At 46.1% G+C, this 26,770-nt stretch overlaps 1 protein-coding gene across 2 annotated transcripts in view; it reads left to right on the top strand.

The window, feature by feature from the left end:
* Nucleotides 1–26,770, top strand: part of LOC131266449 (P protein) — a 50,020-nt gene that overhangs the window by 20,393 nt on the left and 2,857 nt on the right. For both annotated transcript variants that reach the window (XM_058268981.1, XM_058268980.1), the window contains exons 3-7: nucleotides 20,396–20,499; nucleotides 24,957–25,316; nucleotides 25,388–25,560; nucleotides 25,634–26,368; nucleotides 26,437–26,766. In XM_058268981.1, the coding sequence (XP_058124964.1) occupies nucleotides 20,396–20,499; nucleotides 24,957–25,316; nucleotides 25,388–25,560; nucleotides 25,634–26,368; nucleotides 26,437–26,766 (1,702 nt within the window). The remainder of the gene's footprint in view (nucleotides 1–20,395; nucleotides 20,500–24,956; nucleotides 25,317–25,387; nucleotides 25,561–25,633; nucleotides 26,369–26,436; nucleotides 26,767–26,770) is intronic.

The raw sequence follows: 26,770 nt of genomic DNA, 5'->3' as shown, positions 1-26,770 counted from the left end.
CCATACCAAAAACGAGGGGGAATAAAAAAAAATCCTTGCGTACCTCTTCCGACGCCATCATCGATCGATCGGTTTCGGTTTCGTACGCTCGTAAACGGAGGCCCGAGAAGAGACGTGGCGCCGAAGTGCTTCACATCATCATTATCGTCATATCTTCATCATCCGGGGCTGGAGTTTGTCGGATCTCGCATTTGCATATACCCGGCCGGCGAAGGAAAGCATGACGAGGTTCCCGACCGCCGGTGACCGAATTCGCGGCACGTCCTCTGTACGCGCGCAAGTGATGGAGTACATTTTGGTTGGTGGTGAATTTGATTTTTGAAAGTGCATCCATCCTACATCCCTGATCGGAGAGTATTGAGTGTAGAGGCTAAATTTAACAAAAAAAAAAAAAAACAACAACAACATATCGGAGGGTCATACAAGCTACTGAAGTACGATAACAAACAACAAAAGAAGAGAACTAGTGGTAGTCTATCAATAGCCATAGGAAAGTCGGTGCCTTACTGACACTTCAACGGTTTCTCGTGATCTGAGCTGGTTTCCGATTCTCTCATTGTGCCGACCCCGAACACACTCCCCTCTCCCCGCTGTCAACCCCATCCCAGAGGCTCACGGCCAGCTGGTGAAGCTTTTTCGCAACCGGAAGATCAGCCACTGCCCGACGTTGGAGATGAAAGTCAAGGCCCCGGCCAAGCGGATATTTCGGCGCCGTGTCAGTAAGCAAAGTCTGGACAGCTATCCCAAGCCCAAGTGAGTGTTTTGTTTTGTTGAAACCCCCAAAATAAATGAAAACCACAGCTTCAAAAAAGACACCCGCACACCTTCGTACACCACATCGTAGAGCAAGTACTAGTACTAGCACATTCCAACCCTCGATGTCCCTGACGTAGGTCGGCGGTCAAAGCTTTTCCTCCTCCCTTTGGTTGCCGCTAACGAACACAATCACTTATTCACGACGGACAGAAAAAGTAAGGAAAACACAGTCCAGCTTCTAACACATTCTACACCACATAGCCAACAACCTGCTGCCGGTGCTGAGTCTCCTTGGTGGTGAAGGGGCTCCGGGGTCCATCGACACGCGATGACGTCCGCGAAACGTGGCCGCACGGTACGACAACAGGTTTTGAGGCCCCGGATCTAGCATCAGGCGTTCCACTCCAGTTTATTACATTCCGCGTGCGCGAGCGAAAGGGAACGGGCCCCGGTCAGCCACCACGTTTGACAGGATGACAGATTAAAAGCTTCCTGACGAAGTGCACGCTATCGATCGTGAGGATAGCACTCGGGGGGGTTGAAACAGGTGCCGATCGGTAGTCGTGCGGGGTGAACGCTTTACAAAAGTCTTTTTCTTCGGATCGAAACATAGAGGCAGGACTACTATCACCAGGAATTTGTTCCTGTCCGGTACATTCCATTTCCGGTACAAGTAGGTACTAGAACAAAGAATTACATTGGGTTTGTTTCATTTTCGAAGCATCAAGTTGACTATTAGCCGACTCAGTTTGTTTTGTTGCTGTTTCTTTTCTTATATCATTCCTCGTTTTGTCTTTGCTTCCTTGTGGCAGGTTATGATCTTTATAACCTCAATGAACTAAACCTACCTTGCTTTTAAATAGTGAAAAGAGGACATTCATGTATGTTTTCCTTTTAGGATTGTTTTGAGACATGTCTAATTTGTGGGATTTATTTGATAAGCAGTAATATTGTGAAATGCTAGTTAAATCCATATGCTCTTTTTTAATGCTGGAAGTTTGGATTTCACACCTGATTAATTTGCGTAAAACATTGGTAATCCCCCCCGTGGCGTAATGTTGATTGCGTGAGACTTACAAACATATCTGCCTCGCGCGAAAGCAAACCATCTTAAGCCGTTCATCATCATCGGAAAGTGACACTCGATTAGCGAAAGCGTTGTATTGGGTGTTAATTCCTAGCGCAAACCGACCATCCCCACCATCCCGGCCGTCCGCGAACTGTTTAATTTGCTGTAACGAAGGGGCGCTTCAACGTCTTCATCCCCTTGACCGGGACCTCGCGGGCTAACGAGATGCTCGAGCGCACCCGTGGCCAAGCGTAATTGCGAACGGAATTGAAATGTCAAATTAGTCACATTTGCTCGAAAACAATTCGCGACTCCGGTGTCGCAACGCAACCGGCGGTCAACCTAGACCCGATTTGGAGCTCAACCTTATGGGAGTGGAGAGGGGGAAGGGAGAGGGTCACTGTGGCACGCGCAGCCCGTTCCAGGGCAGATGGCGTACGCAATTTTCGCCAAACTCGCCCCCAAATCATCGAGCGGGTGCTGATGGAAATTTATGTGCCCGTCCCATCAAGCAGATTAGCCACGGATCTTTCCCACCATGGCTCAACCGGGTCGATCCGTGGCACGCGCCGTCTCTGTCAGCCATGCGGACGGTGTCTTGCATGAAGCGGGGCGAAGGGATAGATTCAATTTGCAAACATCAATATCGACCCGCGACGGCGGTGTGTCCGAAGTCCACGAGAAGGGCCGCCGCCTTCGAGAGGCATGTTATAATGAACGTCGATTGAGGAAATTGAGCACGATGGAGCTCATCCGCAAGGTGTTTTGTTTCAATACTGAGTGATCTTTATTTTATTTGGTACAATAAACAAATGAATCAAGTGAGTTTTAAATTTTCCACATCCGGTAGAGGAATTGGCGTTCTTCTAAGTCTAAGATCTAGCGTTTCTTATACCCACAAGTCAACGTACAACATAGTCCCAAAGCAAATCAATTCGTAGCAGAGCTCGTAAAATTTAATAAGCGTAACAAACTCGGCGTGCAACATAAGCACGTCGTACAATTAAACGGTTAGCCTTAATTGTCGCGGGCGGCAATAAAGACTGTCACAATAGCAACCATCAAAACCGATGCCGATCCTTCCTCCCCCCCGTCGCCAACAGTGGCCATCGTGGTGCGTGTTTTGTCCCATTGCGGCACGAGCCATGATGAATTTGTTTCGGGCGGCATGAAAATCAATTAAACGTGCAATGCGCAAAACGCTCGCAGACTGTTTATGTGTTCGATGCTACGGAGGGCTTCGTAAGACGTATCACAATCAGTCCGGTTGTCGAGGAACTGCGATAAGATCACATTCACTCAAAGGCGGGCACGATCAATCGAACAGATCTCCAGACTCCAGAGATGTAACGCCACCGGACCTCAGTTAGCCGTAAGATATTGACATAGATCCACCCCCGGGGAAGGGCATAAACAACAGGTATCTATTTATTCGATTACAAAACCATCGGTATCAACTGGTCCATCTTCGATCGTTGGACGCGGCGAGGTCCTGACCTAGACGGGACTCCCTTCGAGCAAGCGGCCCATAGATCTCCTACTCCCGGAGACTAGGTTGTTCATTGAGTTTTGCGGCCATTACGATCAATAAACCGTGTGGTGACAATGACCACTCGCGCCAACGGGGAATGGGTGGGCGCTGCTGGGAGGTCGGGCCATTAGTCATCGTCAAGGGTTTAGACGGCGTTGGACGGTGATCGTAGATATATGCGTCTCGGTTGCAACGGGTTGACCCGCCGGAACCCTAGAAGGAGAAGCCTCGCGGTCGGGAATAAAACTCAATTAAAAATGCGTTAATCTCAATTGTGACCGATGGCGATGGGGCCGACTCGCCACTGTTGACGCAAGGGACACAAGCCTGTGTGTCCTTCTTGTGTGTTTAAATTAAATCATGTCACCGATCGAAAGTTGTTTCGTTTGTCTCCACCGATGAAATATCGATGCGCGGTTCACCGGGAAGATCCTTGAAACGTTCTGGAGTGCAAATTAATTTAGATTAACAAAGACTCGGCTGGTTGGGGGTGGGTAGGGTATCGATAAATCTAGCCGCCATCTTCGCCAACGTCATCTCATTCGTTACGTGAGCACGTTTGCATTAATGCAACAAATGAATCCATGCGGTTCTGATGCAAAGGAAAGAATGCACCGGAGTCCATGTAAATTGCTCCCACTCTTGGTTTATGACTCCCGCAGAACTACCACCGTCAGAGACCGTCTTGGCTGCCAGCTGTCCGTCCGACACTGCGACCACTTAATGATCACACTCGGCCGTAACGGGGCTTCACCTGGGACGACGTTAATTATGCAAGAATAACAATTCACAACGGCGCGCTGCGGCTAGCGCTTGCAATGGCTTGCGGAAGATGACGATCGGGCCCTCGATAGGTAGACTGATTTACATGTACATTCTTATAATATCCCCCACCCCCCCACCCTTTCACCCCCTGATACCACACATGTAAAACGTGAGCCGATCGTCCTACGAACGAAACGCTTTGCTTCTTGCAATTTTCACGGCCACCAAGTTCAGCGTGGCGGGCCCATGTCCGGAAAATGGCGTAATTTGCGCAGCGGTTGGGTTGTTTTTTTTTTCGGGAGACAATTGTAAATCATCCACCGTAGACAGCATGGGTGGAGCGATTAGTCATTCGCTAAGCGGTCCGGCTTGAGTGGGGGTTTGCTGGAACAAGTTTGAAAGTCGATTACTCATCGGGAATGCTTATTACTGGATCGGGAAGTGAACTAGTTCTGATGTCGGTGACACAGTATACAGGTAAACCAGGGGAAGAGGAGGGAGGTGGGGAAGAGGAGGGAGGTGGGGAAGAGGTAATTTTATGCAAACACAACTAGCACGTGGTAGTGTGACAAATTTGAAAAATATTTATCATTTTCCTGAAGGATGAAAATTAATTTTAAATGATCTTGAAAATTTCCCATCCACAAATAAATTCCTAGTAAGTCAAATTAATTATACTTCATGCATCTCTATTTAATCCTCACATCACCCGGAGAAATGCAAATTTATTGATCATGAGTTCAGCATCAACAGCCCGCTGGCAGTAACTAAACCTTCCAAGATTATCTGACACGGTTAATGCGGGAAGGGTTTTCCCAACGATTTAGCAATCCGAAACGCTCAATCTTGGCGCAGCGCTGCCCCTTAATTAAATCTCGAAAGTGGCCTGTCCACTTTTATCGCCGATCTTTAATAATCCGTCAGTTTATTTGCCTCTCCGCCCTCTCCGGTGGAACCTTTTTCCCTGTTCCAGAGTACCTCGGGATCCCGCCGTCCGAAACAAATGCCACCGAACGAGGAGACAGTAAATATTTTATAGTCTCTCAAAATAGTTTAAACCCCCGATGCTGAGTGGCGTTTATTATCACGTTTGACATCTATTAAATCCAATTACCGTACAATCAGCTATGGAAATGGGGAGACCGCGGAGGGGGCAATGTTGTCAGTAATTAATCGCAGGCAATGGCCGCACCTGAAGCGAGACTGTCACTCGCCCTCAGGTGAGCCATTCTATTTTATGTTTTGTGTTCCGTAAAATCGCGCTAATTAAATATTATTTCGCGAACATTATTGCCAACATTCGCATGAGAGCGAGGAGTGTCCACGCTCCTAGCTATTAATTATCCTCGTAGGAGCGTATTAAAAGTGGTGGTGATTTTTACCATGTGACGTGGTTAAACAACAGCACACGACGTTTACTGGACATCTTAAGAAACAGGTGCACCGATTTGACGTTTGCAGGAGTCGTCCAAGAAGGTTCGCTTTTCCTTATTGCAAACAATTAAATCACAAGGTTTGATTCTGCGGCTTCAAAGAAATGCATCGGACAAATGCACTTAACAGCTTTTGGACATGATCTGCATAATCCAGTAGAATTTTAATTGGATATAATAAAACGATTTCACGTGAGCATGTTCATTTCATTCTCTCAGGGTTTCTTCTTTTTAAACCAGACCAATAGAACGAGGACACGCTCTGTGCCAACATTGTTGCCATTTGTTTGATCGTAGAACATCGCTCAACACATTGCGTATGATTGCACATGTCAGCTGTGACAGGACGCGGAAATGAAAGAATGATAAGTTTTCCTATTTCCGAACACGCAACCGAAAACCTTCTGTTTCGCCTGTTTAGTCGTGTGCTTGATTGTGATAATGAACTGGAATGCCACGCCACACACTCGACGTGTGAAGATCAGACAATGTGAACTATGCAATGGATGCGCAATTTGAGGCACGCACTGAACAACTTGACTTCCAAAGGGTCAGGAAGGGTCCTTCGGGAAGGGTCTGGCATGCAAGTGCATTTTAACGAGGTGAAGGTTTGCCGCAACCTCGGTTCGGTCCACGGCGCCAGGACATCCTCGTCCCGAATTTGCGCGCCGGAAAACGAAAGGACCTCCAACTGATATTGATCCAACAAACGGCTTCAGCGTCGGCTCGTCTTTTAAAGTGTTTCACCCTCACGTTGGGGGGAGAACGATGGTTGGTTCGAATGGTGCATTTTCCGTCCATGCTGCAGCTGGTCTGTTGGTGATTAATCGTGAAATAGTTAGAATAAATTTGTTTGCGTCGCGTGTATTCTATCGCAGCTTTGTTCCTTCGTACCTTCATTGCGTAAAAGATGGCACTTTACGTGGTGTATTAGTTTTCTACTCTGTTTGCAAACACCTCGTGAACTTGACACAATCGGATCAACAACGTTTCCCTGGCTCACTTTCCCTTTAGCATACGCAAACATGGATGCGAGACAAAAACTAATCCCCCCACCGGTAAGCAAGCAACAGTCTTCCGATGACAATGGCGCTCCAAATAGTTCGGAAAGACTTTTTTGATTTGCTTTCATGATTACAGCAATATGTTTGAATGCCAGTTGGTCTCCTCTCCCTCGCAAAAAAAAAAAACGATCTATCAAGCATACGATGTGGAAATGCCTTCTCCTCCCAACTCCCCCCTGGGAATGTTCGTGTCGAATCTATGGTTGTGCTGTTTGACGCACGGCAGATGAGCATGAGCGTTTCCAACGTTGACAAACACAGACACAAAAAGTGGGAAAATTTTGCTTCTGCACGATAGTTTCGTGGCCAAATTAAATGAACGCTCATTTTCAGCCAATTAGGCCGTTTCTGCGTTGAAAAAAAAAAGCTCAATCAAAACAGACGAAAGAGAACAAGGTGGCGAATGTGCGATAATGTGGCTAGACGGGGCCATCGGATTTTTTTTTCACTACATAAAAGGCAGATGGAAGCGCAAAATGGAAGGGAAATTTTTGCGCAGTATTGTGATAGCAATAAACTTTTTCCATTTGATGTACGGTGGTACGCTCGAATTGAGTTGACGCCATTTGTTTGGTGGCGAAAAGTTCTGGAAGAAAAAAATATATTAGTGTTAGTTTACTCACAGAATGGTAAACTTTATGTTTTTAAACGCAAACAAGTTCCATTCACCGACGTCACGTGTTCGCGTACTCGTTTGAGAGTGAAACCTTCCGTTGCGGAATTTTGTTTCCGAGGGTGGATGGACTTTCCCTCAATAAAAACACGCAATAAAATCTCACCACGCAAGTAAGCAGACGGAAAGTTGAGGTAAAACAAAACGAATTCCTCCCGCTTTTAAGATGGCACCAAACGTACCGTCGCTGAATACTGAGCTGATGAAATGAAATGATGCATCCCAAAAACCCGTTCGGCATGCAAATGAAGCGCCACCGGGTGACCCTGATCGGTTCGGCCATGGTCGTCCTGCCCGTCAATTGGTTGGTTGGTGTACGCAGGTGACACGTGGTGGTGGACCAAGGCTAAGGAAAGGGCTGGCGGTCGACAATCACGAGTTTTGCATCGCTGATGGCGCCCTCGATAGGACTCTCGGGGTCCGAGGAGCACCGAATCGATTGGCGAACCATATTGTGCCGTTTTTTTTCCCACGCGTAGGTGGGTCATATTCGCGACTCGTTAACCGATGGCAGCCCCTCGTTATAATTTGCAACAATGATTGGCTTCGATTGAAAGTGAGGTCTCGTGCGCTGAAGTCCCTTTGAATGGTTTTTCAGCGAATGGATTTTATTTCGAATTTAACGGCCTCGCGGGGGCGCACGTGTCTCGGCAAACACAATATGGCTGCTTTTTTTTCGTACTATCCTTAAGAAAGATGAGTGGAAGACGGCCATTATGGCGCGGATTGACGTTCAGCTGATTTCAGCGACATCAATCAAGCTAACCATATTATTTCAATCTCAGTAAACCACAAAACCACTGTATACGATTACTTTCCGCCCGTGTTATTGCGTACATGAATAATTTCCAGCTGACTGAGATCACCTATGCAGGAGCGACACGTGCGCCACGAAGCACATGGCACCCGCCGTAGGACGTTTTCTTTCCACCGATTCCTTGCTTCCGCGACAGACGGGCTTTATGCACACGCTTCGCATCCCCGTCGGCTGTGCTTTCTCGGGCGATAAATGAAGAACGTGGCTTGGGTTTCAAAGGGCACGCTACCTATCCATCCATAACACCTTGGAACGTGGAGTCTGCTTTCTTCCTACGAAGCCCGTGAAAACACGAACCATGATAACCTTTATTAGATGCGGTTCACATCGAACCGCTTTGGTAACGTTATTCTCATCATTCTGTAGCGGAACAAACACGATGTACCATTAGTTCGACTACATCATTTTCATACTTAAATTTTTTGGCTTTTACAACCTGCAATAAATTAACTTTCCTACAACGAATTACTTACTGCCACCGTCTATAAAACCGTTTTTCCCACTCCTTTCAGCATGTCTTTTACGACGTAGGATAATGTGTAATTATAATGATCAATTAACTTTCCTCCTCGGTCAAGCCTGAAAAGCTTCTTGAGTGCTTCTTATGATATCACTCGAATTCTTTTGAAGAGGTTTCAAGTGAACAAACAAAAACCACGCAAGCGAGCGTAAATCAATCACTTTTTTATTTTGTGCCCTATGAATGGGAATACTTAAGAAAAATCATCACGTCATAAAACGCCATTTTTAAAGGAAGAAAGTCAATAGATTTTGATGCAAAATATTTTATGGTTAAAAGAAACATAGATTATTTGTTGCCGAAATACTTAAAAGACATATAATCGAAAATAAAATATCCTCAGTCATGTTTATAGATTTATCTTCGTTGCGCCGAGACATCCGCTTCAATATTTATCCAGTGAAAATCGAGAAGACTGTCACTTTTACTTCCGTCTTGGCAAACAGTTCGCCGCGCGATGAACGACTCCGAAAATGAGGTCGTCTCCATCGGTGCTCTCCTGCCTCCATTTCCATCAGATTCGAATTACGTGCGCCCCACCTCTCATATCGCCTTTCCCTCCCTCGTTCTACTCCGCAAGCGACAAAGGTTCAAAAACCTAATAAAAGTTCATCATCATATCCTAATCGCCTTTTGCGCCATGCGACGCGTTGCCGCATTTCCACCTCGGAGCTCGACCACATCAGGTCTCGCACCCGGCACGCGTTAGGGCGCGCCACCGTAATTAATGTGCGTTTAGAGACCGGCGAAGACGACGTCCGGCGAACTTGTTTCCTCCATCGTCCCGGCCGGCGCGAGCCTGCCCTTTCCACGCGGCGGTGTGTTTTCTTTTGCTACCATTTTCTCGTGAAAATCTTTTTCCCTGTGACGTCATTGGCGAGGGGAGGAAACGAGAAGGAGGAAAATCCCGACCTTGACTACAACCGAAACCGTCCCGAAGCGTTCTTCCTGATGGTGATGGTGGCGTTCGTTCCGTTCGGTTCGAAGCCAAAACCGTCCGAAACCGTCCCGTTCGCCGACCGTTGATGAGCTGTCTACGGGATCGTTGAGCACCATTTCACTTTCGTTTGGCGCCACACAGTCACCAGCTCACCGGGTTGTTCTTCACCCTCCTCCCCGGGGCGGAAAACTCGCTGTGGGATTTTTTTATTGGTTCTACTCGAAATTCGAACTCTCTGCTGCTGTGTTCCCGACGCAGAGTACGGACGTCGCAACGTGGCCAGGAATGGGGGGGGGTGTATAGATAAAAATAAACTCACTTCGGCCAACGGCAGCAACGAATCCGCAGCAAAAGGGGTTGTGAATGGTTTATTATATTTCCCGACGTTTCCTGCCGCTTAGTTTTTCTGCTCCGCGTGACCCACGGAAGGCAGGCCTGGTGTGAAGGTCACGAATAAAGAAAAATGATGGCCACACCGGTATCTGGAAGGACTATGTACGGGTGCCCGGCTTTCACACTATCGAACCATACCAGCAGTGTGTGTGTGTGTGTGTGAAGAAATGAACAAGAAGAAAATAGTAATCGGCACGTCGTGTCGCCGTTCCGGACGCGATGGAACGCGTTTGTTAGATGCGCCAAAATGTAGGCAATATGCAAACCACTTCCATGGAATGATCGTGGCTGGACTCGATCGGCTCGCTATGATCGTTGGACGCATAATTCAAACACGGAGCTGAAAGGTTTTCCGCCTGCCCGAGACACGTACTGGGCGCCTCCATTAAAGTGTTTTTATTTTTCATCACACGTGACGTCTGGCATTTTTCTATCCGTATTCGTTATGATTCTATGATTAATAAACGGACAAATTGATTGTAGCCGCCATACTTTTACAACCTAATTCGTATGCAACATGTGTTCTGGAACCGCAGCGCTGGAAGTGTTGTCTGGTCGTAAAGCACTGGCACGAACTATTGATTTCCGTCAACGGACTATTAGTTAACTTCTTTTTGTTGATCTCCAGCAGGGTCTATCGATAGTGTTTGCGAGCGAGCCCCATCGTTACATGGATATAACAATTTTTATCGACATTTACTTTGTCACGCGATGAAATTGGATAGCGCTTTGACTAAGGCTACATTCAAAACCATGCAAACAACAGGTTCACTTGTTGCAAACTCATGGTTTTTGTGGGAGTAAAAGAAATCAAGTTCATTCTACAATTTGTTAAATTTACCTTAATCTATTAATACAAATTCAACTATTAATTTTAGTTATATTGGCTCGCATAAGTGTATACGGAAGTATACAAAAAGCCTTATTTGTGGGAGTAAAAGAAATTAAGTTCATTCTAAAAATTACAAAATTTATCTTGATATATTAAAACAGATTCCAATATAAATTTATGTTGGAGACATTGATTCTCAAAAGAGTAAAACGAAACAGTACAAAAAAAAGACAATCAACCAAAATGAAATAGTGGTTCATCAATTATTGTTTTTGAAATCCGCGAACCCTGCTTATGGACTGATGGTAATCCAGGGTGAAACTAAAGTCGTCATTTGGCACTGCGCTATTTGCTAAGCCATTACCCGATGCGTCATATTGCAGTATGCTGAAAAATTACTAAGTTGCTCCAAACAATAACATTCTATGACGTAGGAAACCACTTCTCTATGACGGCTGCCACAGCATGATGCAATCGTGGCGTAAATCGATTTATCAGCCTTTAATACCCGCTCTAAATCCTCCCGAGACCCTGTTTGTAGGCCCAAGGCACGCGAGTGCGTTCGGTACTGGTTTTGAATCCTTTTTTATCGCTTGGTTGCTCTGGAAGGCGAGTGGCTGCCTAAATTTAGAAACCCTTTGTAACCTCGACTTCTTGCACATTGCCTGTGAAACTACGCACGATAAAACTTTTTACAAAAAAAAAAACAAAAACACGAAACAGAGCAGAAACTGGGAAAAGTGATAACGCCGGAGCCATCTGCCCGAGAGAGAGAGAGGGAGTCAATCCGGACCGGGTGGATGTGAACGCCTTCTTATCTCTCGTGGGTCAACTTTTCCGCCCGTGCCTTGTCTTGAGATAATGATTTTTTTCAGGGTCGTTTCCCAAGTCAAGTCCCCGGCCGGTCCGGGTAGCACGTGCATGATTGGACACAATTACGGTCGGCCGACACAGAGGATTAAGCGTTTCTTCTTCGGTCCCTTATCAATCAGCAGACCAGCGACTTAGCGCTGGCTAGAATGGAGGTAGGATTATCAGTTGGATTTTCTCCGTTGTTTTATTTTACCAATACATAATTTAAGTTTTGCTTACGCACCAAACTGTTTGTCTCGTGACCATGAAAAATAAAACAGAGTTGATGAACTGCCGATAAAAAAAATAAACTGCCTAATTCGTAATCGTCACTTCAATTTGGAATATTTCCGAATGACGTAAAATAACATAACGAACCACGTGGTCTACATTGGTAAGGCACGGAACAATGTATAAATGCGGATACATCCCATTTAGTTTATCTTGTCTTTGTTCCATAATCCAAGGGAAGAGGAAACAAAAGAAAAAATAAAAATCCACAACTGGTGCCTCCGGAAAAGAGTTGAAACAAAGCCGGGGAAAAGCTTCCTTGATAACGCAGCAAGATAAGTCGTCCATTTGCAATTCCGCCGGCCGATGGGGGCTCTTTTCGCCGTCAGTTACCGGTGCGATCTTATCGGAGCTAGTTCCTGTCGGCGCATCTATCCCGAGTGTGATTGATTGGATACATATTATTACCTTTCATTTTTTACCTTTGAACAAGTTTGGTGTTGTGAGCTAGGCATAGTTTGTGGTAATGTAAACAGCTGACGCAACGCGTAGTTAAGGCCATTGTGAGTGTAGGCGTTTCGCGAGCATCCGTGTTGAGCACGTGATTAATTGTATTATGCCACCGGTGGAAGTAACATACATTTTCGCGAACGGTGAATGGAGAAAGAGGTATGTGCTGTGGGGGGGATGAATGGGGAAACGTTTTATTTGTTTTTTTTTTTTGCAAACATATACCGTTTTTCATATGTGGTCGGTACAAAATATCTCCCGCTTGGCGACAAGTAGTGTGGTGTGGTGAACAAGTTGCGATGAAACCAAACCCGACCCGACGATCAACAAGTTGTGGTGAATGGACGGTTTGTGTCGTGCCGATCCATTGGTTGCCCCGGCGTTGAGGATGGTCAGTTCATTAGCTGCAGAAAACCTGTTACAAGAAGGAGAAAGAGGGAAGGGAAATCTTAAACGACCGCAAAATGTCCGTTGGGAACGCTAATCGAGCGGACAATTTTACGACCAATGGTCTGCAAACCTGAAACCAAGCCAATGTTCGGTGTTTTCGTGTTTACCCCAATGTAATGAACTTTCGCAGATACCTCAAACTAATTTTAAAATTATTTTTTGAAGTGTTTTCTATTAACTTTAGTCTTGTGAGTATAAAATTCACCATTCTTTTTCCTTCCCGTACATTGTTTTGTTTTAAACAAAGTTAATGTTTTTAACAAGTTTAGTGTTGCATGATTTGAGGATAAAAATTTCTAATAAATATTATTGCTAACCCATCAACAGTAAAACAACCTGATGTATTCAAACTTCCGAGATAGGCACCCTTAAAACGTACTGCAGCAACGCCGACGAAGTAAACAATCCCAACGTTCCTTCTTCGACTGTCAATCCTCATTAAGCGCCATCCACGAATCGCCGCGCTTTGGCTCCCGGCTCGGCTTCAACGCCGTTATCAACAGCATTATCCTATTGTTTCGGCCAGCATTTCCTTTTTAAGCCGGCCCCGGGCGCATCTTCAAGAGCACTCAAGGTTTCCCCGACCCCATCATCATCATCATCGGTGCTAAATATAGCACCAAAATTATGCTTACAATCAAAAACAACTTTGCCGACGGTTTCATAATGCACGCTGAGATGCGCCGATGCACGGTGTTGTAAATAACGATACATTTTACTGGAGCTTAAAAACGGGAGAAAATGGGAAAACGGGTGGGTTATAGGAATTATGAGCTATTCAAATTTGCGAAGGAAACATAAAGGATAATGGAAATAGGTAATATTGCATCTCAAATTCATGGCCGATAAGTGATACTTTATTACTTTATCCATCAACTCCGTGGTTTAAATTAATTTATATATCATCGACTATGGATCAAGTTAATGGTTTATTTTCAATCTTGATAGAATAGCCTGTTCTAAAATAAGTCAAAAATCGGGTTTTTAATAGTTTCCATTTTGTTTATCCTAGAACCGACTGTCGATATTATTTACCCCACATGAAGTTGACTAAACCAACGACACATGACCGAGTGGGATACGTTGAAACCACCCAGAGGGGCGAGTTTGTGGTCAATGGGAGAGAGGAGAGGGTCAACCCCGTTTTGGAGACTCGCTCGTCTCAACATAGCATATAGCTTGCTTCGATGTTGCGGCTCGTTTTTCTGCCTCCATGGTGGTGTGTGTAGTCCGGTGCACCGTCGCTGCTGGTTGCTGGCGGTCACAACGATCGTTTCGCGAGTGACGATGACGCGATGAGCTGCCATCATCACCCGATCACCGATCGACCTCACCCTCCCTACAGGATTCCAACAGGTTCGGACTCATCTCGCTCATGTGTTTCAGGCGACCACGACGACAAACAAACCGTGAGGTCTGCGTGAGGATCAGTGAGGTCAAGGCAAGGGATGGTTGGTCTCACGGGAGGGAAAGTAGCGGGCCTAGAGTGCACTACCATGCCGTGGGACGGGGGTGGTGACTGAAACTCTTCCACCAGCACCAACACCAGCAGCAGCGCGGATCGCTATCTCTATCGCTCGTGCCGTCCACCGCGATGACGTTTCGCGTACTGCAATCAGGTTCGGTTCGGTCGCCGTCGGCTTCTCTGCCTACAAGAGCCGGACCCGCCGGACAGTGTGCGTAGTCCTTCGCTAACGCTCGGAACGGACGGTGCCTTAGTGTGCCCTGCGTAACACGCGCGTGCTCGTAACAAAACGGTAACGTCACACCGAACGTCCTGTAGGTGTTTGGTTCCGGCGCACTTCCAAACTTACTTGAAAAGAAAAAAGGTTACCTTTGCGTTCATATTTATTAAAAGTGGTGCAAAGTTCCCTCTAGTGTGTCATTATCCTTCTACACCACGCGAACGTTCGGTGACCGGGAAAAGGACGACGCGCAAGCGCCTTGAGGCAAATGTTCGTGAAAAGCGTTCAGCTGTGAATGTGGAGTTCTTTACTTCACCAGCCTAACCGTAATAGCAATGGTCGTTCCTGTATTGTGCAGTGATCACGGTGGCAGTGAAAGATGTGGAGATACCTTCACACTGAAATAGTGAAGGATTATAGAAGCGATGGAGGGATTTCAAGGTTTACATTAAACCCCACCAGTGTCATACGAATTGTGAAAAAGTTAAAGTGTCTTTGGTTTTGCTACAGCGTGACATCAAAACATTTTCCCTAACAATTGTTTACCACTTTCCTGGGCAATACTTAATCCATCTAGTTTACAAACTTCCTCACTGCTAGTTTGTCTAGTAATCGGAGGAGAAAAACCCAATCCAAACTGGCAGGTGTCATCGATGGCGCAGATGTCAATGCGAAGCACTATATTTCGCGTTCGTGAATTTGCGGCGAGGACAAACGAAACAACGAATGGGTCGCACGTACCCACGCACACGTTGGCCAGAAAAGAAAATGCCGTGCTCGTCAAACGGTTCACCGTGACGGAGGGATAATTTTATCCACACAACAACTATCTATAAACCGTTTTCCCGCCGTCTGTGTCCGTCGAAGCATTGGGGGCGAGGCGTGTTGGAAGCGTGGTCATTTTCCTTCCCTTTCCATCAGCGGCGGTGGCGGTGTGTTGGTGTGTGAAAACATTATTTTGTTGCTACCAGCGCGAAAATGAACGAATTTTCCCTGGTCGAATGGTTTGCCATCGGATTCTTTTTCTTTCCGTTTTCTTCAGCCAACTTTTGCTTTTCTTGCCATGTGTCTTTTCTTCTCTCATCAATTTTGAAGGTGAAGGAAAAATGGCTATCTGATGCTCTTTTGCTCATGCTTTTAAGCATCGCATCTTCAGTCTGTGGCCGTTACCCTATGAGGGGCGTCCGGTCCCCGAGACACGAATCGTGAAAAAGGATGATCGTGGTTTTTACCCTTAACCATCCTCTCTCCCACCAATCCCCGGTATCTTCCGGAAGCCGAAAATAAAGACATCTTTTTTCGGCCCGAAATCCGATCCCCCGCCGGTAGTGTGTGAAAAATAAACACGCACACAGGAACGCGTTCTTTTAGGGAACGGGAAAACAAAACGAATAAATATTGAACCGAAGAGTTATCACGGGCGCGCGAAATTTCATGTGAGACTTTTTGTTCTCGACGAGCAACGCCGAGGAATGGCAAGATGGAATGGTTTTGGGGGGTTCTTCTTCGAACATCTTGCACAGCCCTGCCCTGCGATGCCCTCACTTCAAATTGGCAGCTGATTTACGATGGACCCAGTTTGCGCCGGAACCGTGGAGAGATAATCGCATCGCGGAGTTATCAGTGCTCGGACGTTGCTGGTATTCATTAGCGGCCGGTCAAACGTGCGCCTCGCGATAAGTTCGCTCCGGAAGGCGCGAAGCAAACAGGCGGTGGCTTTGGTCAGCTCTTTTCGACGTGTCCGCGGTACAAAGTGTTCCGGTGGGGTGAGAAAACACCCGGGGGGATTATTCTGTCACCGACGTTCGGTGGGTTCGATGAAGCGGCGTGACTTTTCATTCATTCATTTTCGTCGGTGTTTGAAAATGTTTTGTTCGTAATAAATCATGACACATATTGGTTACAACTGGTGCATAAAATGATTGGGGCAGGTGAACCTCTTTGCCACCGTTGCTTCCGATAAGAGGAGCGATATCGGATGCAAGATGTTTATCTGATCAAAGACGGGATTTCTTCGGTCATAAATATTTTACCACCTGCACTGACAGAGAGTTAGTCAACTGATAAGTTGTGATATGTTGGTTCAAATTTTTATTAGACCACAACAACTCTTTTTTCTATTTCCAACCATTTGTGAGAACCTGATAACCAAAACCCAATCGGGAAGAATTGTTGCCATAGAAAAAAAAATCTCAAACATGTGTTCGCTCACATTTGCTCCAAATGCTGGTGTTTTCTTACATGACACACTGTTTTTTTTGCAAACCCCTAACCGTATCGTCCTCTACGGACGCATCATTTAGCCAATTAAGAGGCACAAAGGAACGATAACGGATCTTCCCTTACGCCACCGTACGTTACGCCTAAACCGACGGAGGAAGTTCACGTAACAGACGGGATGGGGAGGAAAATAAAATCCCCCCCATTACAATAACGCAACCCATTTCATCCCATTTAAGGCACGTTCCGTTGGATCTAAGAATAAGCTAGTGCTAAGGCATAGTTCCTCTCATTTCGTACCATTTTTCCTTCGGTGGTGGATATTATGGTGGTAAATTGAGTGCATACTCGAGCAACCTTTCCACTTCTGTTCTCGTGTTGCTTCTTTCATGACGTTTGCTATCCTTCTGGTTGAAGAGGGATGGTTTGTTTGTTTTTTTTTTTTTTTGAGAGGAGAATCCAAAACATGAGGATCCCCAAGTTAACCTGCCAACAAGGTTGACCGGTTCTTGAATGAAAATAAAGGTGCTTCCAGCCGGTACCCCCATTTCCACCGTTTGAAAAGGGACACTTTATGGAAGGACGTTGAGTATCCTCGAAAAAGGATACGGGATCATAAATTAACATTCTTTGCAACAGTTCATTTCTGGTGCTTGGTCTTTTCACTGCAAGTATCCTTTTCTATCTCGTTTCTGTCAAGCATCATTCATAAACGATGATCGGAAAATTTTGCACAATAAAGTCTATGCCATTTTATCGTCTAGTTGTATATTCAATGTACAAAAATATTGTACGAAATATTTTTGTTTTCAAAAGAATGCTAAAAATGGGACAAAGAAACGTCCTCAAGCAAAAAGGGACCGAAAAGGGCGTTAAAACATCTCTCACGTTTCAGCCAACAGAGTCGTTAGCAACGTCGCACGAAGTACGTCATGAACTACGCTCTCACCATCGCTCCAAAAACCTTTGATCCAGAATCCTTTTCCAAGCCATTTTGAGTATAAATATAAACACAATTTTATGCTGGCATCGTTCACGAACCGAGACGGCCTTATTGACTGGAGAGATTACCGACGACAAACAACTCGGATCGAAATGTTTACCCACGCTATGAGAATGGGCTGATGGAAGTCGATCGTAATCTGGAGCGATTTGAAATATTCCTTTGCCGTCATCGCTTGGAGTATCGTTTCGGCAAATAGCTTCACCATCTTTTTTTCGGTTGTGAAGGTATGATGGATTTACTTTTATGACGGACGTTTGTACACCTTTAGGGAGTTTATTACAGATCCGATGAGAGCTTTTGATGCGTTTTAGAGTCATATTTGGGGTGGTTCGAAAATGTGTTGGGAAACAAATAGCTAAGAGTCTAGAACATGTTTTTTTTAATGGAACCTCAATCTGTCCATTTATCTGCTTCTGAGTTCTTGACACCCTTTTCGATTTTACTAAAAAAGTTGAAAAAGATTCATTACTAATTTGATTTTTCAATCGCTTTTTAACCGCTTTTAGTAGACGGAAGTAGACGGTTTAAAAATGGTGCAAATGTGTGTACCGCGAAATCGTTTCTCCATCCGGTCATTGGACTCGATTAACCCGACGGGGGGAGGGTTGGGAGTCAGTCATTTTCCATGCGTTAGATGTCGGTCAGTTGGACAACACAGGTCGTTTGCTCGGATGTGTCGAGACCGTACTCTCCGGCCTTTGGTCGATTTTTCTACTGCTGTGTGTGTGTGTTTGTGTGCTTTATACGGCTCGTTAACCGAACGACCACGTTTCGGTGGGTTGGACACCACCCACAAAAACCCACCCGGCGGACCAGCAGATAAGCACACACACACATGTAACACTCGCGCGACCATGACAATCGAACGCAAACGGGGGAGCAAAATATAGCACAATGAAAAATTAAGAAAAAAAAAGCTAAATAAAAACTATGTCCAAGGTCGCCAGCCAGTAAACCGATCACCTCCGCCACCCTGCGGACACCTCGCGGATACGTGAATTCAATAAAAATGGCCATTAAAAATACCGACGGTGACAGACTCTTCCATTCACGATCCGCGATCGATCGGAACGCGCCATTGCGCTGCAGTCGTCGGTCGGCGTAAGTTGACGAATTAAAAATTGCAAGCAACACATGACGAGACAACGGAAGAGAGGAAGAAAAACGAGGGAAAAAGGCGAAGGGATGGAGATTATCGCGAAGATGTCACGGTGATGTCCGACAATGAAACGGTTAAATTAACGACAAACTTATTGCCTTCCTCGAAGGCACAACGGTTACGTCTGGGTGAAGTTTGGATTGGTTTGGGTTTGGTGGTATTTTTTGACATGAATTTTCACGCCTCTCCCACCATCATACTTTGGGGTGGCTTGGTTGAAAAAAAATCGCACACAATAAGGGTTGATGTTGACAGCAATGGGATGCTTTTTTCCTAAAGACCGCGAGAGATTTTTCCCGTTCGGCGTATTTTTCGCCTCTGTAAAGTTGTAAATTACTCTATATCCCTCCGCCGTTGTGTTGATGTGTTTGTTAAACATGTTAAAAAAAACCCTCCGAACCGATTGTTCTATTCCTGTAAGTTCGCTTTTGTTTCCATTAAAATATAAACCCCGTCTCGTCTGCTCGATTCGCCGAAAAGAGTGTCCAAAGCGTACACGCGGTGTAGTGATTGTAGTGTGATACAAAGTCCCGGTCGCCACGTGAAGCGGCACGTCAGCGGTTCCGTGTTTGTTTGCGCACCTGGAAAGTGAAAGACTACACCATTTGCCCATTAGTCTGACCGAGTCCGAGACGGGCGGTTCGGCCATTCCAGCGCGATGGACCCACAGAGGTAGTGAATCAGAGTGGCTCAATCAAACACAAGGTTCCATGCAGACGATCAAACACAGATACGCTTTACGGCAAACAACTGCCTTGTCCCTTACTAACAACGCACGGGCGGAATGTGGAATGGTTACAACTTCTAGAGTGGACACATATCGAAGAAAATGGAGTGCAAAAAAATCCCCTCCCACCAATTTACTAACTAACCCCTAACTCTGAGAACGCAAGTAGTTGTTTGTGGTTGTTATGAATGGTTTTGATTGTATTTTTTTCCCTCCCCATCTAATCTTCCCAGCTAACAGTGTCCACTAATTGCATGCTCTGGTTTGGAGTACATTGTTGCAGTTCGCTACGCGGGCTTACAAGTGCAAAGTACAGGAAGTAAAGTGTGATACAAGTGTTGCAGTCAATGAGCGTCTTTGCACGAGTTATTGGCGCCACCCGTTGCTGAAGTGTGTTTTTCGGTGAACTTGACTCTTTCTAACAATTCTTCCAAACTGGTACTAACCCCAAAAGTAGTCGCAAGTAGTTGTCGTTTGCATTGCACGAAAATATCCCAACCCTGCACAAACCACACTCTAACGTGACCCACAAGCACCGACCCAACAACACCACCATCACCACCAACAACAGCAACAACAATAACAACACCCGCAACACCACGCACCCTTCGCCCCGGGAATGTCCAAAGCGCGGGGCAAGAATGTCGTGTTCAAGATACTCAAGCTCAGCGAGGAGGAGGAAGAGCTGGACCGCCTCAACGGCCCCCGGCCCTCGGTCACCGTGCAAACGATCCGGCCTAACTATTCTGTTATCTCTCTCAGTCAGGTGACGGAGGCTTCGCTGGAAATATGGCGCACGCTTCCGGCCGCCATCCGGCAGGATCCCAGCCTGGCCTCGTTCCGCCAGGAGCACGAGCGATTACACGGTGAGTACGGCACACACGTGCAGACAGAGATTTTGATTGTGTTTGCGCCGGTTCCCAATTTACGGAAATTTTTTTCCATTGATTGACTTTTTCGTTTCGCGTTTTAAAATAAAAGGATAAAACAAAACCAGACCATTTGTGTCGGTGGCACGTAGCAAAATTACATACTTAACGGTTCGTTTGTTCGTTTTTGTGCTCGTTTTTTTTCGTAAGGTATATTCCACACGCCGGGCAATATTTTCCCCCAATTAATTTGATAACCAAAAACCGCCGTCCATACGTATTCAACTTTTTGTTAGTCCTCCCTAAGTTCTTTTATTTTTCATGCCAATCCACACCCCATGGTAACAAACGCTAAGGGTGACCGTGAATAGATATGATCATCGAGGCTGTCCAATTTTTGTTCTCTGTTTTGTCCACTTCATCCACCAATGTCGACACGATCCCGGCCGATGCGCCAATCGGGCTGTGACCTAGAGGAATTTCTTTTCTGAAACAAAAATAACACTCCACCCCGCCGGATTTTTCTTTTTTCGCACGAGCGCAATCGTCACCTCGCGCTGCTGTTGGCTTCCGTTTCGCGCCGTTGGGTTTGTTTTGTGATAAACTTTTGTTGTGTTTTAATGCTATATTTAAAAGTTCAAAAAACATATTGGATCTGCCCTTCGTGAAATTATTCTTCCAAATTTGTATCGTGGAATGAACAATGAATAGAGAGGTTTTTAAATAGAAATAAAACTAACGCCTTTCAACTTTGTTAAACATTACGGATTACGTTAATACCTGAAAATGTAAAAATGTCGTCTCCTTATTCCATGAAATTGATGCAGCCTATAGAAACAAGCGCCCCGATGAGTACGGTCACGTTTTACCGCCTGATTAGTGTCAATGATAGTGGCCCGTTATGAATACGTAAAACAGTGTATCGCGTCAATTGATAAATTCCCCTGCACCTCCTTGACATCGGTGCTGGTCCCAAGAAGCTCAGCGCCTAAGGCAGGCCGTACTAAGGAAGCCCCGAAAGGGTGGTAAATACATAGCTGGAGAAAGGAAAACAAAAAGAAAACAAAAACCTCATTCAAATAATACGACACTTATCCGTTGTCCCTCCGTGGTGGTAAACCACGAAAAACATGATGGAAACCATCAAGCCGGTGTAAATTGAGTGCGGCCATAAATCAACAGCGTTCCTTCTGCCGGTCCTAAGCTATCTGTCTTCAGTGCGACTCGGTGGACATCCTTTTTGTGCTAAAGGGATCTCGTAGGTAAACCGAAATTAATTAGCATAAAACCCACAAATCGCAACAAGCCAGTGGTTTTGGGTGCGCTGGAACATTCCGCCACTCGGGCCAGTGGTACAATTGTGTGGAACAACCATCATAAATCAAACGAGCTCTTGAGGCAGCGGAAGTGATGATCGTCATCGGCAAGCGAGTCCCGCGAGTCGTAGTCGTGAGAAGCCAGGGGGGCACAACGTGAGCCGTTTGTTTGAGATGATTTTCCGCGCGCAGTTATGACTTATTTATTTGCGGACCGCGCGAGAGCAGGGTGACGGGCCCGGAAAGGATGCGCCCAGCCGAGCGTGCCGATTTATGGGAAGAAAATGCAAACGCACGCCAATTGGTCGACCGAATGGATGGATGATGATTGCGTTTGATGAGCGGAAAAGTACCGCATGCAAAGAGGCCTTGAAACGATCGTCTTGTAGTGTTTGAAGACAAGAAGTGCCGTATTTTCGCTTACGAAACATTGCGACATTTGTCACAATTCATCCTCCACAGACTGGTTGTAGTGTGATGGTTTAAATTTATTATCCTTATCGGTTCTATTTGCACTATCAATGCTTTCAGTTTCATAATCCTTCGGTTTGTAAATCGAAGATAAATAACTGCAAAAACAAGCCTTTAATTCTACTTTTAAGAATTTTTCTCAACTAATCTGAAAGGTTTGCATCTTTTTTTTAACTTAGACCTCAATAAGTGTAAACCAATTTGAATTGAAAATTTTTAAAGTATCAGCTAAATTATGAAATGAGGATGCAAATCATGGAAATTCGAAAATTGATACAGAAAAAGCAACAATATTCCCTAAAATAACATTTTCCTAAAAATACATAGTTTTTGCGAAAAAATATTGATTTGGCAATTTTCATAATCCAAATTATTTTATATCTTCTTCTTCTTCTTCTTGGCGTAACGACCTCTTGGTCATGCCTGCCCCCCGTAAGGGCTTACGAGACTTGTTTCCCTGTTGTACGTGGATAGTCAGTCCTCTCGTACAGGGGAGGGTCCGGTCTCGGTTGGGATTCGAACCCACGCCGTCGAGGTGGTGAGCCCCGGCGCTCATGGGCCGATTTTCTAACCGGCGCTACCGCTCGGCTGTCGCGGACCCCCTTTTATATCAAAACTGTCAAAAATAGCCAAATTTCTGAAAGCTAATTAATAATTCATCTCATTAGAAACCAAGCTTAAGCATCTGATAAGATCCCTAAAATGATACCGGACCATACTCCCCCGTTGTTTGCTCATGAAATTGTTACTACCAGATTATTTTTAACTGCATGCCGCATTTTACGCTGCATTTCGTGACAGTGACCCGCATGGAACTCGCAGCTGGTACACATTATGGCCACGGTTCCGTGACGCACCGTTCATCACAGCTGGATCGAGGACCGAACGCCAAGCCGAAAACAAAACAGCAACCCCACATCATCCGCCTCACCCTCCTCGCTCCATCGAATGGGCGACCCGCAGTATCGAACGCGAGCTGTCATTGAAGGGTACTACTTGCTGGACCCCGCGCCGAACCACTACCGGGCCGATTGTTTTCAATTATTCTATGTAAATTTTCAAGCATGAAACATTTCCGCTCATTATCGCATTGACGGTAACGGGCGGCGATGTTTCCCGCGATAGTGGACGGTTTCGGATGCTGTTGATTTTGTTGATTGCCTGCCGACTGCTCCACACGGTTGCAGCAACTGGAAGATGAAACGATACTTTCTGCTGCAGCACAACGTTCGCTCCGCCGTTGCAACGCTTGTTTTTCTATGCGTGTGCGTGCGTGTGTGCATTTTATGCTGGACCATGTGTTGATGGTCACATAAAAACAAACGCACGCCCTCCCGTTTATGCAACCTTGCGCCGAGTGTTGACGTTGATGTATTTATTTTTGCCCCGATCGTATATGCAAAACGCCACGTGATGGAATGATCTGCACTTGAAGTTAATAAAGTTAATCGTAAATAAAAACGATTGCCGCACCAGTGGGAAAACAAAGTAAAACCTTCAGCTCAGAGTGTAGTTCGGGTTTTATATGCCAATTAGATGTGACTTAGCCCGGAAGTTTGTAACGATCGGGTTATGACTTATGCAATCGTGAACGGCACGTTACGCCGTTTGTAGAATGAATGTTATGAATGGTCGAGCGGTGAATCAGCACGCGAAAGAAGACGTATACGGTTCATTTTATTTATAGCACCATTCATCTTCGACTCGAAATCAGACGATCTTGATTTGAAATTAGTTGAGGATTTTTTTTTTTGATAAGGTATTAAATGGAGGCGCATGGTACTTTTCTCTGCAGGATCGGAAATTCAATAAATGATCATATACTTGGAAGAGTTCGAAGTTCTTCATTTCAGTTATGTTTATACCAGATATAATTTAATTGAATAATCAATTTATTGTTTCAACCGATGGTAGCCCGTCAAAGTATCACCTTATAGCGTTGTTGTTTTTTTAAATACTTTATCTAATCAACAATCAAGACAAGTGTTTTGATGCTATTTTTTCTTTATTTCGCAAGGCCGACTCAGTACCCTGTCGCTTTATCACGGTCACTGTCGATGGTCAATCGCGGACACGGTCACGTCTCGCCGGTTTATTTTTAAACTTCGCGTAAGACCCCACAACAACCTACTTAAAAGGAACATATCGGCTGCATGTCGCACAAGCTGTTCTCCCCGGTCTTCATTATCTTTACAACCTGCGATAGCAATCATATTTTTTTGTAAGAAGGAGTTATTTGGCACGAGCCTAGAGACATGATAGAGTCGTCAATTTAATTCTTGAACCCCAAGTTAACCTACGAGGTACCCACTGTGGGTGTTAATTAGTGACTAAGTGTTCATCGTCGCATAGGGTCGTAAAATATGATTCACAGAGTATGACAACAGCGCTTCGAGTGACGTCGGTCATTGCTTATTCGGTTCATGTTAATTGACAAGATTACCGACGTTGTTTATTGCGCAAGTCAAACAAGGTCATTATCAGAACAATGTTTGGACAGTTCAATAGCTAGAAAAGAAGTGGTTCTATAAGACTTTCACTCATCGTTGCATGCGAATTGGATTAAATTTATTTATTTACACTTTACCGAGCAAACATAATCAAATGAAGATCTTGCAAATAGGAAAAACAAACACGTTCTCAATTTTCCCTCCCTCTTCGTCGCAGGCCCGGACGAAGACCCGCTACCGAACGAGGATGTGTCGGCGGACGACGGAGACGATAGCAATAGCAAGGAGTTCATCACAATCAAGGTCACCAATCCGGACTCGACGGTCGAGGATGGCAAGACGGTGGCGGTGGAGCAGTGCGAGAAGAACGGCCAGAACACGACGGCGACGGATGGCGAGGGGGACGATGGCCACGAGACGACCATGGGGCCGCACCACGAGCACGGCAAGCTGTTCAATTACGTTAAGGTCGGCACACTGCTCGTCGTTTGGCTCTTCTTCACCGGGTTCCTGATGTCGGTACACGAGAAGGAACTGTGGCCACGCCAGCTGTCCGTGCCGGAGGGAAACAATCGGAGTAGGTGTTGTTGGAGGGTTGATGTGTCCTCTGGAGTGCTGATACTAGGGGTGTTTGTTTTGTTTCCGTAGCGTACATATTGCCCGAAGCGCCACCGTTCTCTAGGATTGGGATTTACCTAAGAGGTGCCTTCCTGAGTGATCAACATCACAACAATACGGACACGTACGTCTCGGTTAACCTGCAGCTGCTCTATCTAGCGAACGACAACTCCAACTCGAGCTACCTGCAGGAACACACGGAGGTAAGGGAGCTTATCGTACCATGACATCGAGGTGACTAATACCGTCCGTATTACTTTGTTATCGTTCTGGTAGAACATCACCCACGCCTGGATGGTGCCGATACCGGACAGCCTGGAAAAGATCGATACGATGGATGAGATCAGCCGCAAGCACGTGTTCGACATCGGTCCCGTCGCACACCAGAAGGTAGCGAGCGGGAAGGCGGTGGTGCGCGTGCGCATGGCCTCCAACCTCGCCGGTGACTTCCCGACCAAGTTCACCTACGATCCGACGCCGATGGACACCGAGACGGGCGTGATCTACGCGGCGATCGTCCTGCTCGGCCTGTACGTCCTCATCATCTGGGAGATCGTCCACCGGACGTTTGCGGCCATCATCGCATCCACGCTCGCCATCGGTGTGCTGGCGGCCATGAACGAGCGACCCAGCATGCCCAAGCTGATCTCGTGGATCGACGTCGAAACGCTGCTGCTGCTGTTCGGAATGATGATCCTGGTGGCGATCCTCTCGGAGACCGGCATCTTCGATTATCTGGCCGTGTACGCGTACCAGGTCACGAACGGCAAGGTGTGGCCGCTGGTGAACTGTCTGTGCATCTTTACGGCGGTACTGTCCTCGTTCCTGGACAACGTTACCACCGTGCTGCTGATGACACCGGTTACGATACGACTGTGCGAGGTGATGGAGTTAAATCCGGTGCCGGTGCTGATGTCGATGGTGATCTACTCGAACGTCGGTGGTACACTGACGCCGGTCGGAGACCCTCCGAACGTCATCATCGCCTCGAACAGTTACATCGCGAAGAATGTAAGCTTAAACTGATCTCATCTGGGAAGAAATATTTGCAAATCTAATTCACTTCCTTTGATTCCCAGGGAGTTAACTTTGCCACCTTCACGCTGCACATGGCCATACCGATCTTCTTCGTGATGATCACCACCTACTTCCAGCTGCGTATGAAGTTTAAGAACATCAACGACCTCCGGTTCAGCGAGCCGCAGGACGTGCAGGAGATTCGACACGAGATTGCCGTATGGCAGCGGGCGGCCGCCTCGCTATCCTCGTACTCGAAGGATGAGGATCTGGTGCGCGAGACGCTTCTCAAGAAGGTGAACCGATTGTCGCGCTCGCTGAAGAAGAAGCTCGTCTCCGGCTCGGTACCAGTCGAAAGCTACAAGGCTACGCTAGAAGAAATGAAACGGAAGGTAG

This window comes from Anopheles coustani, chromosome 2 (genome assembly GCF_943734705.1).
Source record: "Anopheles coustani chromosome 2, idAnoCousDA_361_x.2, whole genome shotgun sequence".
Classification (NCBI taxonomy): domain Eukaryota; kingdom Metazoa; phylum Arthropoda; class Insecta; order Diptera; family Culicidae; genus Anopheles; species Anopheles coustani.
Note: the sequence above shows the minus strand (reverse complement) of the source record. Positions and strands in the feature narration are given on the sequence as shown.